The 22385-nt window shown below is 40.5% G+C and overlaps 1 protein-coding gene across 2 annotated transcripts in view; it reads left to right on the top strand.

Moving 5' to 3' along the window:
* Positions 1–21768, top strand: part of ECHDC1 (ethylmalonyl-CoA decarboxylase 1) — a 35914-nt gene extending 14146 nt beyond the window's left edge. For both annotated transcript variants that reach the window (XM_073337247.1, XM_073337248.1), the window contains exons 3-6: positions 987–1129; positions 5267–5319; positions 10261–10341; positions 20651–21768. In XM_073337247.1, coding sequence (XP_073193348.1) covers positions 987–1129; positions 5267–5319; positions 10261–10341; positions 20651–21056 — 683 coding nt within the window. In that variant the 3' untranslated portion in view covers positions 21057–21768. The remainder of the gene's footprint in view (positions 1–986; positions 1130–5266; positions 5320–10260; positions 10342–20650) is intronic.
* The last annotated feature ends 617 nt before the right edge of the window (positions 21769–22385 follow it).

The following is a 22385-nucleotide window of genomic DNA, read 5'->3' as shown; positions in this document are numbered from 1 at the left end:
TGAATTCTAATTTGACCAAATTTGAAAGGGAAAGGAGCCAAGCTGTAAGGGTAGTGAGATAGTTTTTAACTGTCTAGACTCCAAAAATGGTATCATATTTGAATTTTTTTTTAAAGTTAGCACATTGATCTACTCTGCTGCAAAACAGGAGTAAGCCAGTGTTCACCAGGTGACTTTAGTGCACAGTAGCAGGGACCAGATGCACAGTTAGTGTGCAACACGCTAGTGCTCTGTAGATTTACACCTCAACTTACTGCACACTAACTGTTCACCAAGGCAAGACTTGAGTTATTAACAATGAATTCTGCTTATACCTGGCCTCTGGATGTTCGTTTACCAGTTAACATATATTTGTTGTGTATATGTGCTGATCTTTTTGTACCCCCATTTTAATTTCTTTAGGGAGGAGGAGAGGGTCCATGTTCACCATCACTAGCTTCCTTCCTGATGATCTCCTTGACTTTGACTGTGTGTTTCTTCTTTCATCTGTTGACTATGGTTCTGGTCCAGGAAAGCACTTAAAAGCTTAACTTTAAGCCTGAGTAGTTCCACTGAAGTCAAGTTATTCTTTCTATAAATGCAGCATGAGCATTGTGGAATATCCTTTCTTCACTAAAAATTCCTCAGGACGTCAGAAACTGAATTGTCCACCAAAAATGCTATGCATATCATTACTTCTCTAGGGAAGTGAGTAGTACTTTGATGTCATTTATAACATATGCTTAATATTAATCTCATAGAAGTGCCTTACAAGTCACCACTCAAAGTTAAGCATGTGCTTAAGGTCTCTGACGTTCTATGCCAGACGTTGACCCAATATCTCAAGGTGTTGTTTTACTTTAAATGTTTCCAGCAATCATTTACTAATTCTCTGTTGGTATAAGGTATTCTTGGTGGTGCACAATTGAAATATCAAGCAGTACAGTAAGATTACACTCTGATTGTGTCCCTATTGACACAGTTGTGCTTTTCTCCCCTAATGACAGGCACTATGATGCTAGAACTCCAGGAGAGGGTAACTGAACTCGAAAATTGGAAGGATGGGAAAGGTCTTATCATCCATGGTGCAGAAAATACCTTTTGCTCAGGATCTGATTTGAATGCTGTCAGAGCAATGTCCAGCTCAGAGGCAAGTTTATTATTATGTATTACTATTATTTTCTTTGTGTTACCATAGCACGTGGGAGCCTCTTTCATAGAAGAGCACCTCATTGTTCTAGGCACTGTACAAACACAGAACAACAAAATGGTCCCTGGCACAAAGAGCTTATAATTTAAGTATATGATGACACAACAGATGGATACAGACAAGTGGGTAAGCAAAGAAACAATGATAAAATATTAGCGTGATCAGCGGTAGTATCAGCACATTAGTGGCCAAGTGATTAATATACATTTTATTTTTGGTAGAAGGTGCAATCTTTGATGTTCTGAGGAACTCTTTTTTTCAAGCAAGGATGTTCCACAGTGCTCGTACTGCGATTATACATAGAAATCTCCATTTATGTCACACGAGGGTTGTTATAATAAGTAAAAAGTAGCTGAAAGGTCTTTGCAAACCAAATGTGTGCCAACTTGTTCTTGTAGTTTGCAGATTAAGCTTTCTCTTTCATTCCATATTTAATAATTCTTGAAGTGTCTATTTCCATATAAAGTTTCTTTGACATTCAGCATTCTGTTTATACAAACTGGATCCACTGCAACAGGAGGGAAGGCTGATGTAAAATGGTCCTCAGTAGACTTACTGAGAGGAATGGAATGGATAGGTATTGATACGATCTTGTTCAAAGAAAGTACTTTCTCTCCAAGAAGCCAAATCACATACAAGAACTAAAATAAAACCACAAAAGCCACAAGAACTGGCCTGAGAACACTTCAAATACACTTTTGGCTTAATGACCATGGCTGTATTCAAACCAATTTTTCAGATGTGAGAGATTGTTTAAAATTGCCGATCCCTGAAACATCCATCCACTGGGATTGAATATCTCTGAAAACGCTAAAACTGTATAGCATGAGGAATAACATTTGCTTTTAATCCAATCTTGCAGAACTCTACTCATTAATGAAGGGTGGAACATTAGGTTTTTGATCATCCGCATGGTGAAGATGGGGGAATAGCTTTTGTGTCTGGTCCAGTACTTTTTTCATTGCATTTTTGCAAGGTGGCTTTTCTCCATGGCATTTCTTTTTTTTTTAATGCAATTATTGAAAAACAATTTTTTATTTGAGTAATTTTCTGATTTGTTTTCTGTGATTTTTGTAGATCCAGCACAAATCTTGCATTTTTCCTCTGGTACAGAGGCAGAAAGATGGCCCAGAAAATTGAAGGATTTTCATGCCCTCTAGTGGCTCCTCCTCCCTGCCTATTTAATCTCTTCTAATCTGAACATAAAAAATGATAGCACAGAGGTAACGCTGGCTAGGAGGCAGCCCTTGTTCTTTCCTGGGACAAAGTGCTTTCTGCATGGGTGTCATTGGCTTGTTGACCAAATTACAGAAAACAAATGAGCAGGAATGGCACGTTTAAAAAAACCTTGTTTTTCTGTGACTTTGCCTGCAGGAGCAGACCCTAGCTTAAGAACAGCAATACCCTTACTCTGCAGAAAACCACAGAGATACAGCTAACTGAAACAGAGGGGAAGCTGTAGTACAGTGGTTCCCAAACTTGTTCCGCCGCTTGTGCAGGGAAAGCCCCTGGCAGGCCGGGCCGCTTTGTTTACCTGCCGCGTCTGCAGGTTTGGCCGATTGCGCCTCCCAGTGGCCGCGGTTCGCTGCTCCAGGCCAATGGGAGCTGCTGGAAGTGGCGCAGGCTGAGGGATGTACTGGCCACCGCTTCCAGCAGCTCCCATTGGCCTGGAGCAGCGAATTGCGGCCACTGGGAGCCACAATCAGCTGAACCTGCGGACATGGCAGATAAACAAACTGGCGCGGCCCTCCAGGGGCTTTCTCCGCACAAGCAGCGGAACAAGTTTGGGAACCACTGGTCTAGAGGGGACAGGTGAGAGGAATAGAGGAAACTCGCACCTTTTCTTGATCCCTCTCTAGAAGCTGTAAGGCAGTGATTCCTGAGCTGCGATTTGTAGACTACCAGTGGTCTGTGGGGAGCTTGCTTTAGCTGAGAGCGTAACCTAGGCTATTTGACTCTTACAGGAGCAGTGATGTTCTAAGACCATCAATATGGTTTCATATTCTATTTTCTCTGTGAATGGGGTTTTCCTTCCCCCAACAAACTTACTTGTCTTTGTACCAACAGATAGTTCATTCCTATATTTTTATTTACTTTGTTCACTTTGATTCGTTTTCTTCTTACTCTGAGGATAGTAGTGAGCTGTAGCTCACAAAAGCTTATGCTCAAATAAATTGGTTAGTCTCTAAGGTGCCACAAGTACTCCCTTTCTTTTAGCTAAAAGTGTGATTGTTCCAGTAGTCTCCAAAGAACATGTTTCTTATTCTGATCAAGTTCTGTGTCTGGTAACCTACTTCTTCTTTTCTTTCTGTCTTATCAGAAAAGTCTGTAAATATAATTGGTCAGAGCTGAGTTAAGGTTTCTGAGAGTTCTTCTCATAGTCTTTCCATGTGAAATGGACAAATCTTTCTACCGCCTGATAGTTATTCTGAAAAGCTCTAGTAGGAAGAGATTTGTTTTTGTCTACTGAATAACAGACATGCTTATCAAAATGTTCTACCCGATTAATCTTTAGTTTCCGTTTTGACTTTCAGCATGAAATTAAAAGTGTACAAAAGTGCCAGTTTGAATGCAAGGACTCCACTGTGGTGTGATAAAGTATAAACAAATTCGTCAGGGACAATTTGTTTGGCTGCATCCTGTTGATTATAGCATATAAAATGCAGCACTCTGGTCTGAGCCTGAACATTGTCGTAACATCAATATCTGCAATCATATTGAATTTTTTCTTCTTGCACAATAATACTAGACATGATCAAATAGGGGCTTACTCCTGCACCAGATGGGAATGGGAGAGCTGCTATTGACTTCAATAGGTGTGAGATCAGACCTGTAATAATGGATAAAAATCTGATATTTTAAAATACAGTCATATGTACTGTGAAATGCCATTTCCAAGCAACCTTTGAGTTGTTATGGGACAGAGCCACATAAATGGACTTAAATGGAGCCATGACAGTTTACACTAAATGGACTTAAATGGAGCCATGACAGTTTACACTAGCTAAAGATCTGCTCTCATATATTAAACTGCCAGTTGTTTAATTCACGTGCAGTTCATACAGAGCAATGGTGTCATGTTGTGCTCTCAGAAGCCCAGAAATAAATGGCAGAGTAGCTGAAATGTTCTCGCACCTAGCAGGTGGTCATTCTAGTAACTACTTAAGACATGTTGGCAGGGCAGTATGAAATAAGCTTGACCTGCGTGTGCTATACTTGCTCTGAGTAGAAAACTTCAGTCAACACAGCACCTTTAACTAGCACTAAAACTTAGTCTGCAAAAAATACATATGTAAGTGAAATGGAGTTGTTTATTCATCACATTAAAATTTGTTTTACTTGGAAGACTGAAGCAAAAATCTGTTTCCCTTATCCACAGATTTGTTCTGTCTCATCCACACAGCTACAGGAATAACTAGCATGCTCACTCTCTCTTAAGCAGAATTGAAACATTTGTTCTAGAAATACATATGTGCAATTCAGTGAATAGACTTTGCAAGCTGAAATAAAAGGGGAGACTAGTAGATGTTGTCAGAATTTTTTAATTGAAACATTTTTTGACAAAAATAAAATTTTCAATGGAAAATTTTCATCTTGGTCTAAATTTTCTGGTTTTTTGAAAAGCAAAAATTTATACTGAGAACTGAAAATTTACACTCAACATTGAATTGAAAATTGAAAATTTCTTGGGGTTTGTTTTGTTTTTTTCATAAAATAAATAAAATCAAAAATGTCCTGTGAAGGATAATTTGGCATTGTTTGACTAGCTCTAAATATTTTGAGTCTACTATCTTTGACAAATATTTTGTCAGCTAACTACTAACAAATATTTTGTTACAACTGTGATAAATATTTTGAGTCTACTAACTTTGGCAGTCTCTTCTCAACACTGGTCTTAATTTTAATCTCACATCAATATAAATCAATAGCAACTCCATTGATATCAGTGGAGTTACACAAGAATAAACGAGTTTGAGATCAGAATCAGGGCCTTAAGAGAGCAAAAGAATTTTCTATACCTTTACTGTATTTTAGGGTGGTTTTAATCTTTTTTTTTTTTTTTTTAATTCTTTATAGGATGGAATGAACATGTGCATGTTTATGCAAAGCACCTTAACCAGACTCAAGAGGTAATATTTTCTCTTTCTTCTTCTCCATGAAGAAATCATGCAAGGACTGCAATGAATTTCTGGCTACATTTTCAGAAGTGGTCTCTAAATTTACATATACAGTTTATAATAGTGCAAGCTTTTGGAGCCTAAAATCTCATATTTGTGTGTACAAATTGGGTAGTGACATGTGTGTCTCTACATCTGATTTGCACGTACAACTCTGAGTTTTAGGTTTTGCAAAAATTTGCACAGATAAAATTGCAGACCTATATTCGGAGAGCAGGCTGAAGTCACTTTGAAAATCTGGGTCTTCACATTTTCTATAGTTAACTCAGTGGAGGCTGGTGAGCTTTCAAAAGTGGGAAGGCAAAACTTACACAGCCTATATAGGTGCATTATTTTATTTTTTTAGGTCAGCCACTTTATGGAAGGAACACGTGCAGATGAGGGGTATAGTAGTTCACTTTTACCACTGATAGTTTTTCATACTTGGTTTTTGTTCTCTTTTGTTTGTAGCATACCTTTAGAAATCAAGAAATAGTATTTCTAATGAGTCTGTGCTGTGGATTGTTTCTGTCCTTTATTTGTCATTCACATTTTTCAAGATGTCTGTTGGGGGCACTTGGAAGATAAAAGGGTTCTATATTTCCAGACGATATATGAGAGAGCATTGAGATGGGTTAACGGCCATGCTCCCCATCTTTCGCTAACCTTCCCCAGGAGATCGTAGACCTGTTATTTGTATCACAGCACTGCTTAGAGGTCTCAGGCAGAACTGGGACTCCATAAGGAAAAACTTTTTCACTAGGAGGGTGGTGAAACACTGGAATGCGTTACCTAGGGAGGTGGTGGAATCTCCTTCCTTAGACGTTTTTAAGGTCAGGCTTAACAAAGCCCTGGCTGGGATGATTTAATTGGGGATCGGCCCTGCTTTGAGCAGGGGGTTGGACTAGATGACCTCCTGAGGTCCCTTCCAACCCTGATATTCTATGATTCTATGCATGTTGCATATTCTAATACCATCAGAATAGACAGGACAGACAAATGGTGGCATAAAGATATTATTTAACTGAAGCACAGAGAGATTAAGTGATTTACCTAAAATCTCACAGGAAGTTTGTGGTAGACCTAGGAATTGACCCCATATTTTCTGATTTCCATCTGAGTGCATTAACTACAAGACCATCCTTCTTCTCCAATAAGCTCCTGGTGCCTCGTCTCTGTGAATACGAGACATACAGGCATTAATGCTTCTCTAAGGGATGTTTCTTAGGCACAGTTGGGGGCTGAAAATTGTTCCTGCTCCTGTGGTTTTATTCCCTGTCTACCCATGATGGAGAATTCTGAAGTTTATTTTTGCATCTAGGTTTCTTGTTTAACCTCACAATAAACTGTCCATTAACTCACTGAATTACGTTTAGTCTGGCAATTAGAGACAACCTACTGTGTAGAAATGTAAACTGGCATTGACCAATTGCTTCAATTTCCTGGTAGACCTCAAGTTGGTTAGTGTGATTAATGAAAGTATTACTGACCTTGAAGTAACAGTGGGACGAGACTCCCCCCAGCGGGTACAGGCAGATACAGCAGTCACAAAGGCTGCAAACTGCTTCTGCCCTTCAGGAGTTCTGCCAGTGAAGGGCAGTTTCATTTATAAATGAGACTCTATAGGAGACGTGCAGGCAGAGGCTGCCTAGAAACCATTCTGAATCACAGCATTCTTTAGGTTCCTAGCCACACTCCACCTCATCCAGCCCTGCCCACTTTCTATACTCTGATCTGAAGTCATCCAGTAATCTACTGTTGCTGACCCCACCACCATTTCTTAATGGCAGACTTTTTGCCACAGAGGCCCCATAGACCAGGCTTCTTCAGGTGGAAAAGGGAAGTGCATCAAATTCAGTATTTTAAAAAAGTCATCCCAGCCTTCATGTAAAGCACTCTCAACCGAAATCCTCAAGATGTTGTGATAAATGAAAGGGGGGGAGGGGTAGTTCCCTTTTATGAACACCCAGCCAGCTAGTAGCTATAAAATCCCTCTTAGTAGCTATTCTCTAAGTGCTCTACCTGTAAAGGGTTAAAAAGTCTCACTGCTATGCATAAATAAAAGGAAGCGAGTGGGCACCTGGCCAAAAGAGCCAGTGGGAAGGCTAGAACTTTTTAAAATTGAAACAAGACTCCCCTTTTGTCTGTCTGTCGTTGTTCTTGGGGAGAGGCAGACAGGGAGCAGTTATGCTGTGAAAAGCTTGGGCCAGGTATGAAAAATTATTAGTATCATACCTAGAAACTACTCATCTGAAACCCCAGATATGTAAGTAGATCAGGAAATGTCTAGGAAGACACGATTAAGTTTATCCCTTTTATTTCTTTATGGCTTGTGGATTCCTCTGTGCTAACCCCAAGTGCTTTTGTTTTGCTTGTAACCTTTAAGCTGGACCTCAAGAGAGATATTCTTGATGCTTAATTATTCTAGTTTTTTTTTAATCTAGCAAAAGCCTAAGTCCGAGATGTATTTTCTTCTTTTTTTATTAATAAAGTTTACCTTTTTTAAGAACAGAATTGGATTTTTGTGTCCTAAGAGGTTTATGCACATGTTGTTTTATTAGCTGGTGGCAACAGCTGATTTCCTTTGTTTTTCTTCTCAGCTTTTCCCTGGAGGGGGGGCAGGAAAGGGCTTGAGGGTACCCCACAGGAAGGAATTCCCAAGTGTGCCTTCCTAGGTTCTCAAAGGGGTTTTGCACTTGGGTCGTGGCAGCATTTACCAATTCAAGGTCAAAGAAAAGCTGTAACCTTGGAAGTTTAATACAAGCCTGGAGTGGCCAGTATTAATTTTTAGAGTCCTTGCGGGCCCCCACCTTCTGCATTCGAAGTGCCAGAGTGGGGCATCAGCCTTGACAGATGCGCGTGTTATTTTCCAACAAAACCAAAATGACCTTTCTGTTGTAACCCACGTCCTCTGTTTCTCTTACCACCACTTCCAATGCTTGTAACTATCTGTGAGCATGTTAGGTCCCCACTTACGCGCATTGGGGTACTGGAAGGTCTTTTATTTGTCTCTAGGGCACTATACGCACTTACGTGGCTAGATAAATAATTAACAATATTTTGTATCATTCATTAGCAGATACGTTTCACAGTAGCACAGTGGATTGTTTCACTAGTGAAGGTGACACTCATAGACTTTAAAGCCAGAAGGGACCGTCATGAACATCTAGTTTGACCTCCTGCACATTCTAAGCCACAGAACCTCACCCACCCACTCCTGTAATAGACCCACAACCTATGGCTGAGTTACTGAAGTCCTCAAATCATGATTTAAAGACTTCAGATTCCAGAGTATTTAGTTTAAGCCAGCAAATGACCCATGCCCCAGGCTGCAGAGGAAGGCGAAATCCCCCCAAGATCTCTGCCAATCTGACCTGAGGGAAAATTCCTTCCCAACCCCAAATATGACTATCAGTTGGACCCTGAGCATGTCAGCAAGACACACCAACCAGACACCTGGGAAAGTATTCTCTGTAGTAACTCAGAGCCCTCCCTATCTAGTGTCCTATCACCAGCCACTGGGGATATTTGCTACTAGCAGTTGTAGAAGGCCCTGTGCCACTGAAGGCAAATCTCATCATACCATCCCCTCCATAAACTTACCAAGCTCAGTTGTAAAACAAGTTGGGTTTTTTGTCCGCACTGCTTCCCTTGGAAGGCTGTTCCAGAACTTCACCCCTCTGATGGTTAGAAATCTTCATCTAATTTCAAGCCTAAACTTGTTGATGGCCAATTTATATCCATATGTTCTTGTGTCAACACTGGCGCTTAATTTAAATAACTTCTCTCCCTCCCTGGTATTTATCCCTCTGATGTATTTATATAGTTCAGTCATATCTTCCCTAAGCCTTCTTTTGGGTATGGTAAACAAGCCAAGCTCCTTGAGTCTCCTCTTGTAAGATAGGTTTTTCATTCTTCTGATCACCCTTGTAGCCTTTCTCTGCAGATGTTCCAGTTTGAATTCAACTTTCTTAAACACAGGAGACCAGAATTGCACACTGTATTCCAGCTGAGGTATTACCAGTGCCTTGTATAATGCTACTAACACTTTCCTGTCTCTACTGGAAATACCTCACCTGATGCATCCTAGGATTGCTTTATCCTTTTTCATGTCCACATTGCATTGCAAGCTCATAGTCATCCTGTGATCGACCAATACATGCAGGTCTTTTTCCTCCTCTATCACTTCCAACTGATACATCCCAGGTTATAGTAAAAATTCTTGTTGTTAGTTCCTAAATGCATAAAATATTAAATATCATCCCATTTCTATTACTCCAGTTTACAAGGTCATCCAGTTCTTCTTGTATGATATTCCAGTCCTCCTCACTATTGGCAATACCTCCCAACGTTGTGTCATCCGTAGATTTTATCAGCACACTCCTACTTTTTGCACCAAGGTGGTGAGTGAAAATGTTAAATAAGATTGGTCCCAAGACCAATCCTGGAGGAACTCCACTCCAGTAAACTCCCTCCAGCTTGACAGTTCACCTTTCAGTATGACCCGTTGTAGTCTCCCCTTTAACCAGTTCCTTATCCACCTTTCAGTTCTCATATTAATCATCATCATCTCCAATAATACACTAATAATTTCCCATGTGGCACTGTATCAAATGCCTTACTGAAATCCAGGTAGATTAGATCTACTGCATTTCTTTTGTCTAAAAAATCAGTTATTCCGTTAGATGCTTTGTTCTCTTGGTGTTCCAGAATGGTATAAATATTGCAGGGATCAGTTTTGTTCTGTTTACATGCACAGATTAAGAGATCGAAGGCATTTGAATGATATGACTTCTGTTTACTGAGCATTTACTGCAGAAATTTAATGCTTGAGTCCATTCATTATTTGTACATTGGTATTAAAAATATACACTCTGGGTACAAAAATCCTCTCTGTCTTTCTCTCTTGTGTAGGCTGCCTCTGATTAGTGTTGCAGTAGTTCAAGGAAAAGCTCTGGGAGGTGGAGCAGAATTTACCACAGCATGTGATTTCAGGTAGGATTAAAATCTTGTTGAATAGACTCCAGACAGGTGACAATGACTGAATGGTTGTCTCTGTGGGACATGTCATGTTTAAGGTATTCTATTCCACTGCTGATCACTGTCTTACAACCTGTAGGGAAATGGCTTTCTACTAATACGCTAAAACCACCAGTTATTGTAGAAATCTGAGGAATTAATAAATCCATGACATCTGCATATGGATTCCTAGAATGCACCAGGACTCATATCCGTGAACCCCAGGACATTTGTAATTTTGCGCACTTGCTGTGTAACTATACCATGTGTGGAAGAGAGGTTTGGGTTTCCTGACATTAGAAACAGGAGAGATACTTTACCTAGTAGTTCCAGACTGCAGCTCCTGATGGGGGGGAAAGAACATAACCACCAGTGAAGCCAAGCCAAGCACCCCACACTGGGCAAACAAGGGAGCACCTCTTCATTCACTTGATGGGATCAGATATCTGTGAACAGGATGCTACCTCAGTGTTATTCAGACTACAACACAAATAAACTAAACAGGTCTTCATTTTAGGGTAAAAAGAGCTCAGCCTTTAGTGCTTCTTCTGCCACGTGACCTCTCTCATCTGCACTCTGGGCTCTGGTTTATGTCTGTTACTCAGTGAATACCCTCAGATACGCCTCTGCAGTGACTTTAACTATTAATTCTCTACATTACAGAAGGGTTAGTTCAAACTTCCCCTCTCTGATATGTAAGTATGATACATTGCATATCACCTTACGTCCCTACCTAGCAGCTGAATTTTTGTACCCTTAAAATGTACCCAAGCTGAGGAATCCGTTGCCATAAGTAAAAAAAATTTGCTAAGTCCCCATTTCTTTTTAACGTTATATGAAAGGTTACATCAAGGATCGTTTTTTAAGCACTTGTTTCCTGGACTGTAGTACTGGGGAACTGCGTACAGTTTTTGGTGCATCAATATTGGAAAGATGCCAATAGTTGGAATTCAGGGGATAGCAAACGAGGCTCCAGTCCTGCAAGCTGCGCAGGGGTTTGTCAGCATGAAGCGGTCTGAAGGAACAGGGCTTTAATTATTAAGAGGCTGAAGGCAGAGTAGGGACCAAGAGACTAAAATAACTGTATATTTGTCATTAAGTTAAATGATGTTTAACAGGGATGTGAAAACAGTTTGCTGGCACAAGGAGCAAAGGGATAACACAGGTGGCTCCCTCTGAAATCAGTGGGAATTATCCATGTGCATCTAAAGGAGGAAAAACATAAATGCCTAAATGGAGGGGCTTAGGACAGTCCAGAGAGGCACTTATAAGCAAAGGTAATGGTATAAAAATGAGCAAAGGAAAATATATGCTGGATATCAGAAAGTACCTCCTGGCAATCAGTTCTATGAGAATTTAGAATAGCCTCCCAGAGGAAAAGGTGGAAGCCATTTCACTTAAGCCACTTGAAACTAGACTAAACCATGTCTTTATAAGTATCTATAGAGCTCTTAGAAAAATGAGACCCCAGTTCTAAATATTTGACATATAAAGCATTGACAGGAGCATACACTTAAGAGGACCTAAGATAAGTTTTTTCCTTATATCAATGGATCTATAAATGTACCTGCTTTAAATATCCTTAACCTTAATTTGACACTCTGAACAATATGTAATATAAGTAAGTCCCATCTGGTAGTACAGAATGCATCTTTTGGCTTTCTAAAAACAATTTAATATTCTCTAGTCTTACTGCAGCAATGCAGTTTTGATACACTGTACAATTATAATCACTGTCAAGTAGTTTGTAGGAAGTGGGCAGCTGGAATTCCTTTCATATTCTGCCATAATTTTCCTAATAGCTGTAGCTGTGGATCCATCTTCCATCACTTTCCAACACCCCAATCCAGTACAACTAAATAACAGCTATGCAGAAGCACTAGGTGGGATTTTAATGAATAACAAAGGCAAGATCTTGATTGGGATAGGGGGTTCGAGAGAGAAACAGAATCTACTGCAGATGACTTCTCAGGTCCCTTCCAGCCGTATTTTTCTATGTTTCCATGATTCTGTGATATTGGGGGTGAAATAATGGCTTCACTGAAGTCCGTGGCAACACCTGGGTCAAAGAGGAGGTTAAGGACATTGAAAACAAAGAGGTTTATTCGTTTTCTCAAGTAAACTATCTGTTCCTTCCTTTTTTTTTTTTTAAGTTATAGATCTTGGCAATTGTACAAGCTAAAATTGGAAGTTGCAAAACTGTTTCCATTTTCAAAATTACTGAAATATTCACTACTCAACTAAATTTTTCTCTGTATGTTATCTATCCAGAGGCCTTGTGTACACACACAAGTTGTACCACTTTAAGTATACCCGTATAGTTAATGTGGGACAACCCCCGAGTGTGGATGCAGTTATAGCATTATAAAGGTGCTTACACTGCTATATCCTATTCCAGCAGAGAAGAGGAAGAAGCTATGCCAGTATAAGGCACCATTATGGTGGTATAACAATGTCCACACTAGGGCTGGTACAGGTAAAACTGTTTCAATTAAAAAAAAAAAATCATACCCCTAACCAACATAGTTAATTCAAATAAAAATAGTTTGTAGACCAGGCTTGAAGTTGGTTTCTGAAGTTTGAACAAAATCCCTTCATCTTTTTTATGTGATGGAAACTGAGGAAAATAAATACTTTTATCTCTGTAATAAGAAACAAAATTCTAGTGTCCCCTCACTACTGTTTTAAACTGAATTACCTCAAATATATATGTGTATGTGTGTGTGTGCGCATGCATGTGCTCATTGGGCATCAAAGATTTTTAGTTTAGTCTAATGAAGCTTGACTTTTTGTGACATTATTGCACATTTTCCCCAGCCAACTTGACAGGTCTGGAAGTTGCTGTTCCCAAACCCTGCGTGAGTCACTGTGCATTTGCAATTTTACATGAGATTGTAGCACTCATTGAAAAACATGAATGATTATCTATTGTCGAATCACCTAAAAGCCCCGATCAATGCATTTTACAAAAAATATGCAAAATGAAGACAATTCCCTGCCCCAGGACTGCAGAGACTTAAGCACATGCTTCTTTTAAGCCCTATTCATAAAGTAAATCACAACATAAATCTTTACAAGATTGGGGCCCTTGAAAGCTAACGATCTATGATTGACACGATGCATCAGATGAATAAACAGACAAAATGGAGGTAGGTGAGGGACAACTAATAGTAAAGACATGATGATTTGCACAAATTTGTAGTCTCAAGGAACATAACTGCTGCCTTAGGCAGCAACAGCGAGTAGCAATTTGTAAGCACCATAGTGCCTGTCTTTCATTGACTTCAATGGGAGTTAGGAGTCTAACCTGCTGAAGAACTTTTGGAAATCCCAGTTGCCACCTATCTGCATCCTTAGGCACCCAGACACCTTTGGAAATCTAGCCCTAAATCACTTTTGAAAATGGGTTCCTATGTCACTTAGAGCAGGTCTTCACTACCCGCTGGATCGGCGGGTAGTGGTCGATCTATCGGGGATCGATTTATCGCGTCTCAACTAGACGCGATAAATTGATTCCCGAATGCGCTCCCCGTCGACTCCTGAACTCCAGCTCGCGAGAGGCGGAAGCGGAGTTGACGGGGGAGTGGCAGCGGTCGACTTGCCGCCGTCCTCACGGCCAGGTAAGTCAACCTAAGCTACGCCGACTTCAGCTACGCTATTTGCATAGCTGAAGTTGCGTATCTTAGGTCGACCCCTCCACCTCCAGTGTAGACCAGGGCTTAGGCATTTTTGAAAATTTTGCCCTCTGTCTTATCTCCTTCCCTAACACACACGCCCCCAAAGATCATACAGTCACAATGTGGATAGATGTGCCAGTGCCCTGTTAATCCAGCCTCAGAGAAACTGTCTTCAGCCAGATGACAGCAACAGTAAAGGAGGGAAATTGCCCGTCCTCATAACATTGACCTGAATTTGGTGTAAAAATCTAATTGGGATCAACTAAGCACCACTCAATTCTATTCATTTTATAAAAGAAATAAAGGAAATTAAACAATTAAAACAATTGTTAAATGTAACATTCATATTGCACAATTAAAATTACAAGGAACCCAGTTGTCGTATCATTACTTTGGGTGAGCAGTACCTTGCCTCATAAATGTTACCATTGATTTAAAGAGGGACTTACTTGCTGAGTGATCCTTCTCTTCTGTGAGAGAGATAGTGGTAGAATCTGTCCCATAGCAGGAAACATATAATGCTAATATCTTATTAACAATGTTAAATCAGCCAAGTTCCATGTATATGGTGTTTTTTATTTCTGTATTTCTTGTGAAATATGTAGCTTAATGTATTATTGTTTATGGTATAAAATGTGAATCATAAAACATAATTCTTTGCTCCCAAGAAAGCTATAAAGACATTAGTATTCTGAAGCAAGCTTTTCCAAGAGTAGGTTTCATAATGTTAGAACACACTAAATTAGCTTCTTTGAAAACTTTTTGCTTTGTGTAAGGATTTCAGCTTGTATTTCTATCAGAATCAGTGTTTAGGTAAACAAGATGCTTTTTATTTGAAATAGTAGCTCTTTTCACAAGGCAGAACATGACATGAATTTAACAAAGGGCATTCGCATATTCATGAGCTCTTCTTTGGAAGTCCAATCTGATAAAGTACTTTTAACCAGATGCAGTACGTTTCCTGGGGGAGGGTTGGGGGCCAAAAATATCCAAAAAGTCACGAAAGTGGACGTTTTCAGGAAAAGGAATGTTGGTTAAATCTAGGCATGGGTTCTGGTAACTTTAGCTGTTTGTTTAATATTCCATAGGTCAGCTGATTTATTTTAACCATGTACATATTCCTAAAAAGTCAGTGCACAATTTTAAAATTTCACTGAACATCCATGCATCACAGCACATTTGTTAAAAACCCTGGGAGGTTTCTTAGTACAATTTTCTGACAAATTATCAAAGAGCCAGTTTATAGCTTTAGAAGTTTCAGATTCTTCGGAGTTCCAGGAAGCATTTCCCTGAAAATGTTGTTATTTTCCTTGGTCTGGTACATTTGACTGCTGCTTAAATAATCACAGCAGTGTTAAGGATGGGATTTTTTTCTCCCTGAACTACCAGTATTCATTTAATTTTGTTGTAAACAGGTTAAATGCCCATTTTGCTTGGAACAATTTATACACACATTGTCTAGAATTCCAATATATTCAGTTCTCAGAGTTTGGTTTTAATCAAGATTTAAATAACAGCAAAACATAAACTTCATTCTAAATTTTCTTTCCAAGCTTGGTTGTTCCTAGGACTTTACCTTAGTACTAGTTCCTTTTCCCTCAGAAAGAGAGTCAAGGTTGGAGCTAATGAGATCTACTTGGCAGCATGAATCAGCTGTAATGACTACAAATCCATAACTCCGACTCCTCCTATAATCTTCTTTGTCTGAAAATCTGCCTATGAGTGCAGTTGCCATATTGGTTGTGTACACCATTGCCTCAGTTCCACTTTCGCTGAAATCCTCCATCCAGGCCTTCAGCTCTTCCTACTTCAGCTACTGCAACTCCCTTCTCTATTGTCCCACAAACCCCAATTCTCCAGACATCAGAAGGTGCTGAATGCAGCTGACTGCCTTCTCACGTGTTCAAAGAAATGTGACCACATCACCCCAAATACAATCAACTTCTATGAGAATCATCTTCTAAATAATCCTTATTGTTAAGCTATGATCTTGTCTGTAACTGCCTCATCATGGACTTGGACTCTGTTTGCTCACCTCTGAAAACTGGGCATCTTTTGTTAAGTTTGGCATTAAATAAGAGCCACTGGAAATTTTGTCCCTGATTCTTATTAATCTGCACATTCCATATTAGGATCCTACTGGGGGATCGGGGAGAGAAACAAGTCCATTGCTTATTTCATATAAATTATTTCAAGTTAAACTTTAAACTTGAAATGTTGTTTGGGACTTTAAAGAAAATATATTATGGATTAATTCAACAACTGGAAACATTGTAGGGTCATGGGAAAGGAGTTGTAAGAACACTTAACTTAAAGTGTAACATGAATGTGATTTCTCATATTGGCAGTAAGCCTATTACTTTGACCCAGATGTTTAGAAGAAGTGCCCAAAACATTCTGTACTAGGGACTGTCAGGTAGAACTTTTTTCTTTTTCTTTTTTTTTTCTTTTTTTCATTTTTTTTGGGGGGAGAGGGGGTTCTTGGATATCATTTTAACTTATTTAACTCTTGCTAATGAGGCTATTATTTTAATCACTTGAAAGAATTTATGAGGACTGCACTGTCCTGTTGGTTTATTAAAATAGTAGCTGAGACCTGTCCCTTTCTTTCAAGACTCTAGATTTCAGCTGCTCACCTTTGTGAGTTGTGTATTGCAAGCAGGAGAGAACCTGACTTTGCAGAACCTTCTGTTCATTGATCCAGAATTTGGGATTGTAGAACTGCTTGAGGAACTTGCAGCTAAAAATATCCCTCCGTGAGGGGGAGGTTTGCTGAAAGCGTTTAAAAATATATATCTCTGTAAATTAAACTTTTGGCATAGTTTGATTTTGAGTGGTTACCATTATCATTTTCAGCCAAATGAATATTTGTGACCAGAAGATTTTCAAGAAGAGCAAAACTGGTTTTGCTTTGTTTGTTTAATAATACCAGCCTTCCCCTTAGATAATCAGCAAAACTCTGTAGGAGAAACCTTTTGTATATCAACATTACAATATTTTCACAGTAGAATTCTCACTTGGTGTTACAAGTAAAATGGACCTGCTTTGCTTCCTGTCGTCCCCAATGGTGAAGCAGCAGTAGTTGTAATGCATAATTTTCTTATTTCTTCTCTGCACAGAGCAAAAACACAAAGGGCTGTCCAGAAAAGGGAGGGGGTTTACTCATATAGTTGAGCATTTGTGGGAAAGAGCAGGGAAGTCATGTCTGTCAGACATCCATAGTATTGCTATAGTTTGAAAACCTGCTAAATGTTAATAACTGGAAGCTGTTGATTGATTTGAATGTATAATGTATAATTTGAATGTATAATCAAGGTTTCTGTATCCCTTTAGAAACCTAACTAATTATTCAGTTAAAACTGAAAAGCAGGTGAAATTGTGACTCACTTTCTTTAGGATGAATCTCATGCGGTTATCTGTTGTGAGAAGAAGGGTCAATTTTGATAGATTGAGTGTAGGGTTATATGGTCAAATTTCAGAAAAATCTGTGGATGATTGGATAATCTCTTTACAGAATACCAGGATAATGAATTGAAAGTGTAGGTAGGGCAGACAGAGACTGAAGGAATACAACAACATGCAGGTGTAAAAGGATAATTTGTCCCAATTTGCTTTTTAGAGGAGACTCTTACCCTGGAGGATTGAATTCTAACAGCATCTCGACCTCTGTCATTAAAATCAAAGTGAGGGTTGCAAGCTGCTGATCAAATGCTTTGCTGACTAGATGAATTATTTTAGTGTAGTACTTCATATTTCTACTGTATGACATGCTTCCCGCTGCACACCGCTACGTCAAAATTGATCAAAGACTCCAAAAATCACTGCATTATAAATTTCTTGTCCTGAGGTAAAATCTCATATAAAACATTCTAGGTAATGTAACCACAGAGGGTTTTTAAATTGTTTTTGTAAGTAAACGGCCCCAGTAATCTGAGTATAGCATTCCCTGGGCCAGCTATATGACAAGGGAAGCATTACCAGCCCTCAGAGTATCTTGCTGTGACGCAGGGGAGTCAGATTTAGTCCTTAGCTGGACTACTCCCATTTTGGATGGGCAGGGGCTGGGAATACTCCAGAAAAAATACTCAGTCTGTGGCAAAAGAAACACCTCATACAGCTCTTGAATAATCCCAATCCAATTGGCCAATGCTCAGAGCAGCAAGAGGAATGCCATCGCTGTAGAGGAAAGGGCTGACTTTGTATGAAAGTTTTCAACTCCAGCCCTCTTCCCTCCTGTACGTGTGACATGTGCCCCTGCAGCAAGGAAGATATGTTGACTCCAATAAGGGCATAACCTCACAGGGAATTGTAGTGAAATAGCTATTCCACACGAGCTTTCCATGTAGCCACATTTATTCCTCATCATTAAGCAACTTTTTGCTTTAGCTTAATCCACTTCCAAATTGGATTAACCTTTGTGGTTATGACCTGCTGTCAGGGTTGTCTCAGGTATCTCCCAGACCAGGAACAATGGCTCCAATTCAAGTGAAAGCACCTTGGGACAATGGGATGACTGAAGCATAGGGAAACTAGACCAACCAGGTTTCTACACAAAGCTGAAATTTGGAAAGGGGGAAATCCCTAAATGAGAGAACAAAGAATTCAGGTGTTAACCCTGGTTCTTAAAAGCCACAGAACTGAGGCAGAGCCTGGGGCGGAGCCAGGGGAGCACCCCCTGGCACATTAGAAAGTCGGTGCCTCTGTGGGAGAGCTGTCTCCCATCTGTTTAGAGTGGCTTCATCAGACGCGGCACAGCTGTACGAGTGCATCTGTGCTGATGTAAATTTGTAGTATAGACGTGCCCTGAGATTCTCAGAGGGGCTCACAGACACTTGGGCAGGACAGAGGAAGAGAGCAGCATGCGGTCTTTTTATCTCTGGGGCCAGCGGAGGAGGAAGGGAACAGGTTGCAGAGCAGGGGAAGAGAGGAGAAGCTTTGAACAGGAGTGGGGATGCTGCTCCTTTGAGGACCCTCAACTAAGTCTGAAGAATGCTATCATGTGTCCCTGAAGAGGTGACCTATAAACCCAGAGTGCCCATGAGGTTGGAGCTCTGGGAAAGGGCGAACTCAAGCTACTGGGGAGTCTGGGGAATCAGCACTGGCCTTGGGTAATTGGGCCATGTGGTCCCATTTCTATGAAAGGGTAACAGTGAGCCTGTAACTAGGAAGTGTGCCATAGAGGCCAAGAAAAGAGACAGTCGTGCAGCCTAGTCAGATCATGGGAAGCATAAGGGCACACGGGCCGAGTATGGTGGGGACCGGAACACAATAGTCTTGCTAGTATCCAGCAAAGGGAGTTTTACCAGGGCTGTGTGATAGCAGCCGAAGGATATAGGGTCTGATTTCCAACTTTCAGAGGTGCTGAGCGCCAGTTCCGTCCTTAGGATTTATGGGGCCCTACGCAGTATTATTAAAATGGTGCCCCTATGACTGACGGCAGCCCGGGCTCACAGCCAGGGGGAGGGGAAGGGACGAGGCAGCAAAGGATACCAAGCCATCTGGCCCGTTTCATGGCGGCAGAGAGTCACAGTTCCCCACATACCCTCTCCCTCACACAGAATGCACTGCGCCAGCACATTTGGATCTGTGAATACGGCCCCTGCCTAAGGAGATTTCAGTGCATGCTGGGTGTGTGGGAACCGACCCACTCTTACCTGCTCTCATGGGCGGTGGGTGAAGCTGCCGCTTGGGGAGGCTATCTCCCCAACCCACCTCTTCTGCCTGTGGCCCCACCCATACTCTGGCCCTGCCCTCTCCCCACTGTCTCCCTCCTCTCTTCCCTCCCCCTCCCTGATCATTCCCCTTCCAGCCAAATCCCTGAACCCAAATGAAGCAAATGACATTTGAAAAAAACGCTTTTCTGCAATTTCTTTGTAAAGAAAATGGAGCATGCTTTCTATTGCATGCCAGATGGTGAAGACTGGACATGCAGAAAGTATCTAATTAAAAGCACTAAATTTGGGAATAAAAAATGTCAGTCACAGGTTTTTTGATATATCCTGAAGTTTGTCAGAGATTTATTTGCAAAAACTTTGTAGTAAGGGCAAGTCAGCAATTACATATTATAGAATACATCATGCAGCTCTTCTTTGTTTTACATTTTCTTAATCAGTATTTCTAAGCTGATTTTTATATTTTAAATGTACTCTTAAGCCTTCATAAAGTAATCATTTTTACTTTTAAGTTACTAGATCCCCTCCAGAGGAAGACTTACCAGGCTGCAGCAGCCAGCTGTGGTGGGAGCCTGCAGGAAGGGTCAGAACAGGGATAGGAAGAGGCAGGAGGGTGGACACTAAGATCCAGGTGCACCCCAAATTTTCGGGTGCCCTACGCAGCCGTGTATGTCTAAGGACAGCCCTACTGAGCCCTCACAACTCGAGCTGAAGTCAGTGGGAGCTCAAGCCCATGGTGCTTAGATAGGTTCCTGTCTGGCATTAGGAGATTCCAGGTACAAGATGCTTAAGCAGCTGGACAATATATGTGATAAGCACACTATCCAGTTGCACTTTACTTTTGGGGTAAAAAATAGTAAACATTGCTCAACTCTAATGTGGGTCATATACATCACGTGTAGAGGTTAATACTGAATATTTTTTTCTCATTGATAGGTTAATGACTCCAGGAAGCGAGATTAGATTTGTCCACAAGCAAATGGGTTTAGTACCAGGCTGGGGTGGAGCGGCCAGGCTAGTACAAATCGTTGGCAGTGGCGTTGCCCTGAAGCTGCTAAGTGGCGCTCTCAAAGTGGATCCTGAGAGAGCAGTGCATCTCGGGCTGGCTGAGGAAACTTTGCCTTCTTCAGATGAAACCAGATCTTTAGAAGAAGCCCAAGCATGGCTAAATCAATATACAAAGGCTCCGGCCGAAGTGATTCAGGCTGTGAAAAAGGTGGTCACAGCAGGAAGAGAGCTACAACTAGAAGCTGCCTTGTGGGCGGAGAAGGACATTTTTGGAACCGTTTGGGGTGGGCCTGCCAATTTGCAGGCCTTGGCTCAAAGCACAAAACGCAAATGATTAACTGTCAATGCATAAGGAAAATGTTTTTGATCTTTTGCAAACAAAGCCTCCACTAAAGCAGGTGTTTATTTGAACCATTTAAGAATTTGTTCATTTAAACTTGCACTCACATTCCTAGCTTGCATATCATGGAACCATATTTGGTGTACTACCACAGAGAGAAATCCCCAGTGGATCCTTTGCTGTTCCAATCACAGGTAGAATGGAGATTAGTGAAATTAAAGGTAAATTCTGTGCTGGGAATTGAACTGTTACCCTCTCGGAATGAAGTGGAAGTCTATATTCTTGCTGTATTTTGAATTATTCGTTTGTGAAGGTGCTGGGTTGACTGTACTAGAAATAAAGCCTATTCATCAACTGAACAAGTGCATCCCAGGCAGGAAAGTACACTTCCCCAGAACTTGCTGCCAATGTGCCTCAAATCAGTTTTGGTGGGACAACCACTAAGGTGACAGGGTAGTTTGTTTTCCGTCTTCAATCAATTCTTGGCCTCTCTGCTGAGAACGCAAACCAGGACGCTAATTGTAGTGATGGTTTTTAGAGATGAAGGACTCCACTAGCACAAATAACTTCAAATAAGACAGCAATTTTTGCTTTCTGTTGCCTTTCTTTGGAATTCTAGCATTTGCTTTTGGAAATTGTTTGTTAACTTGCCCCTGTACGTAACTTTTTTGTGATTAATTTTTCATTAATTTTCGTAAAGAAACAAATAATAAAAAATACAGAATAGTAAATGACTTACAGTTTATTTATATCACCCAATACTGCACATTTCATGGGATTGCCAATAGAATTATGCAGTTACACAACTTCACAACTTGTCAAAGCTGCAATACAAAATCAGACAATGTTACACAGATGTAAGATGTTATGGTGGAGGTTATAATAATAATAATAAAAGATGTACATAAATAGGGAGGAATGGGGAGGTGGGAAATGGGAGGGGAACAGTGGAGATGTCAGGTGGAAAGGAAGTCTGATATTATTTGAGCTATCTCGGTATTCTTTATCCAAATGTATCTAGAAATGGGGGACAAATTTCAAATTCACATAATTACTCTCTACATCTGTAAGCTTTCTTATTCTTATACACCTATAGTCTTTCTTTCACTACTCAGCCAGGTCAAAATACCACTGCTCTAATCTGGGTATAAGCCTACTACATATTTATAAAACCATCTGCTTCGTAATCATTGCGGTCCTCAAGAACCAAAGTGTTTGTGGTGGAGTTCAACCCAGCACAGCAGGTACATAACCTAGGATATAACTTTCAGCTGAGGTTTGGTTGCTGAAGCCAAGCACTGTTGTCACTCTTGTGTCCACCTC

The sequence above is a fragment of the Lepidochelys kempii genome, chromosome 3 (genome assembly GCF_965140265.1).
Source record: "Lepidochelys kempii isolate rLepKem1 chromosome 3, rLepKem1.hap2, whole genome shotgun sequence".
Taxonomy (NCBI): domain Eukaryota; kingdom Metazoa; phylum Chordata; order Testudines; family Cheloniidae; genus Lepidochelys; species Lepidochelys kempii.
This window is presented reverse-complemented; position numbering and strand designations above follow the sequence as displayed.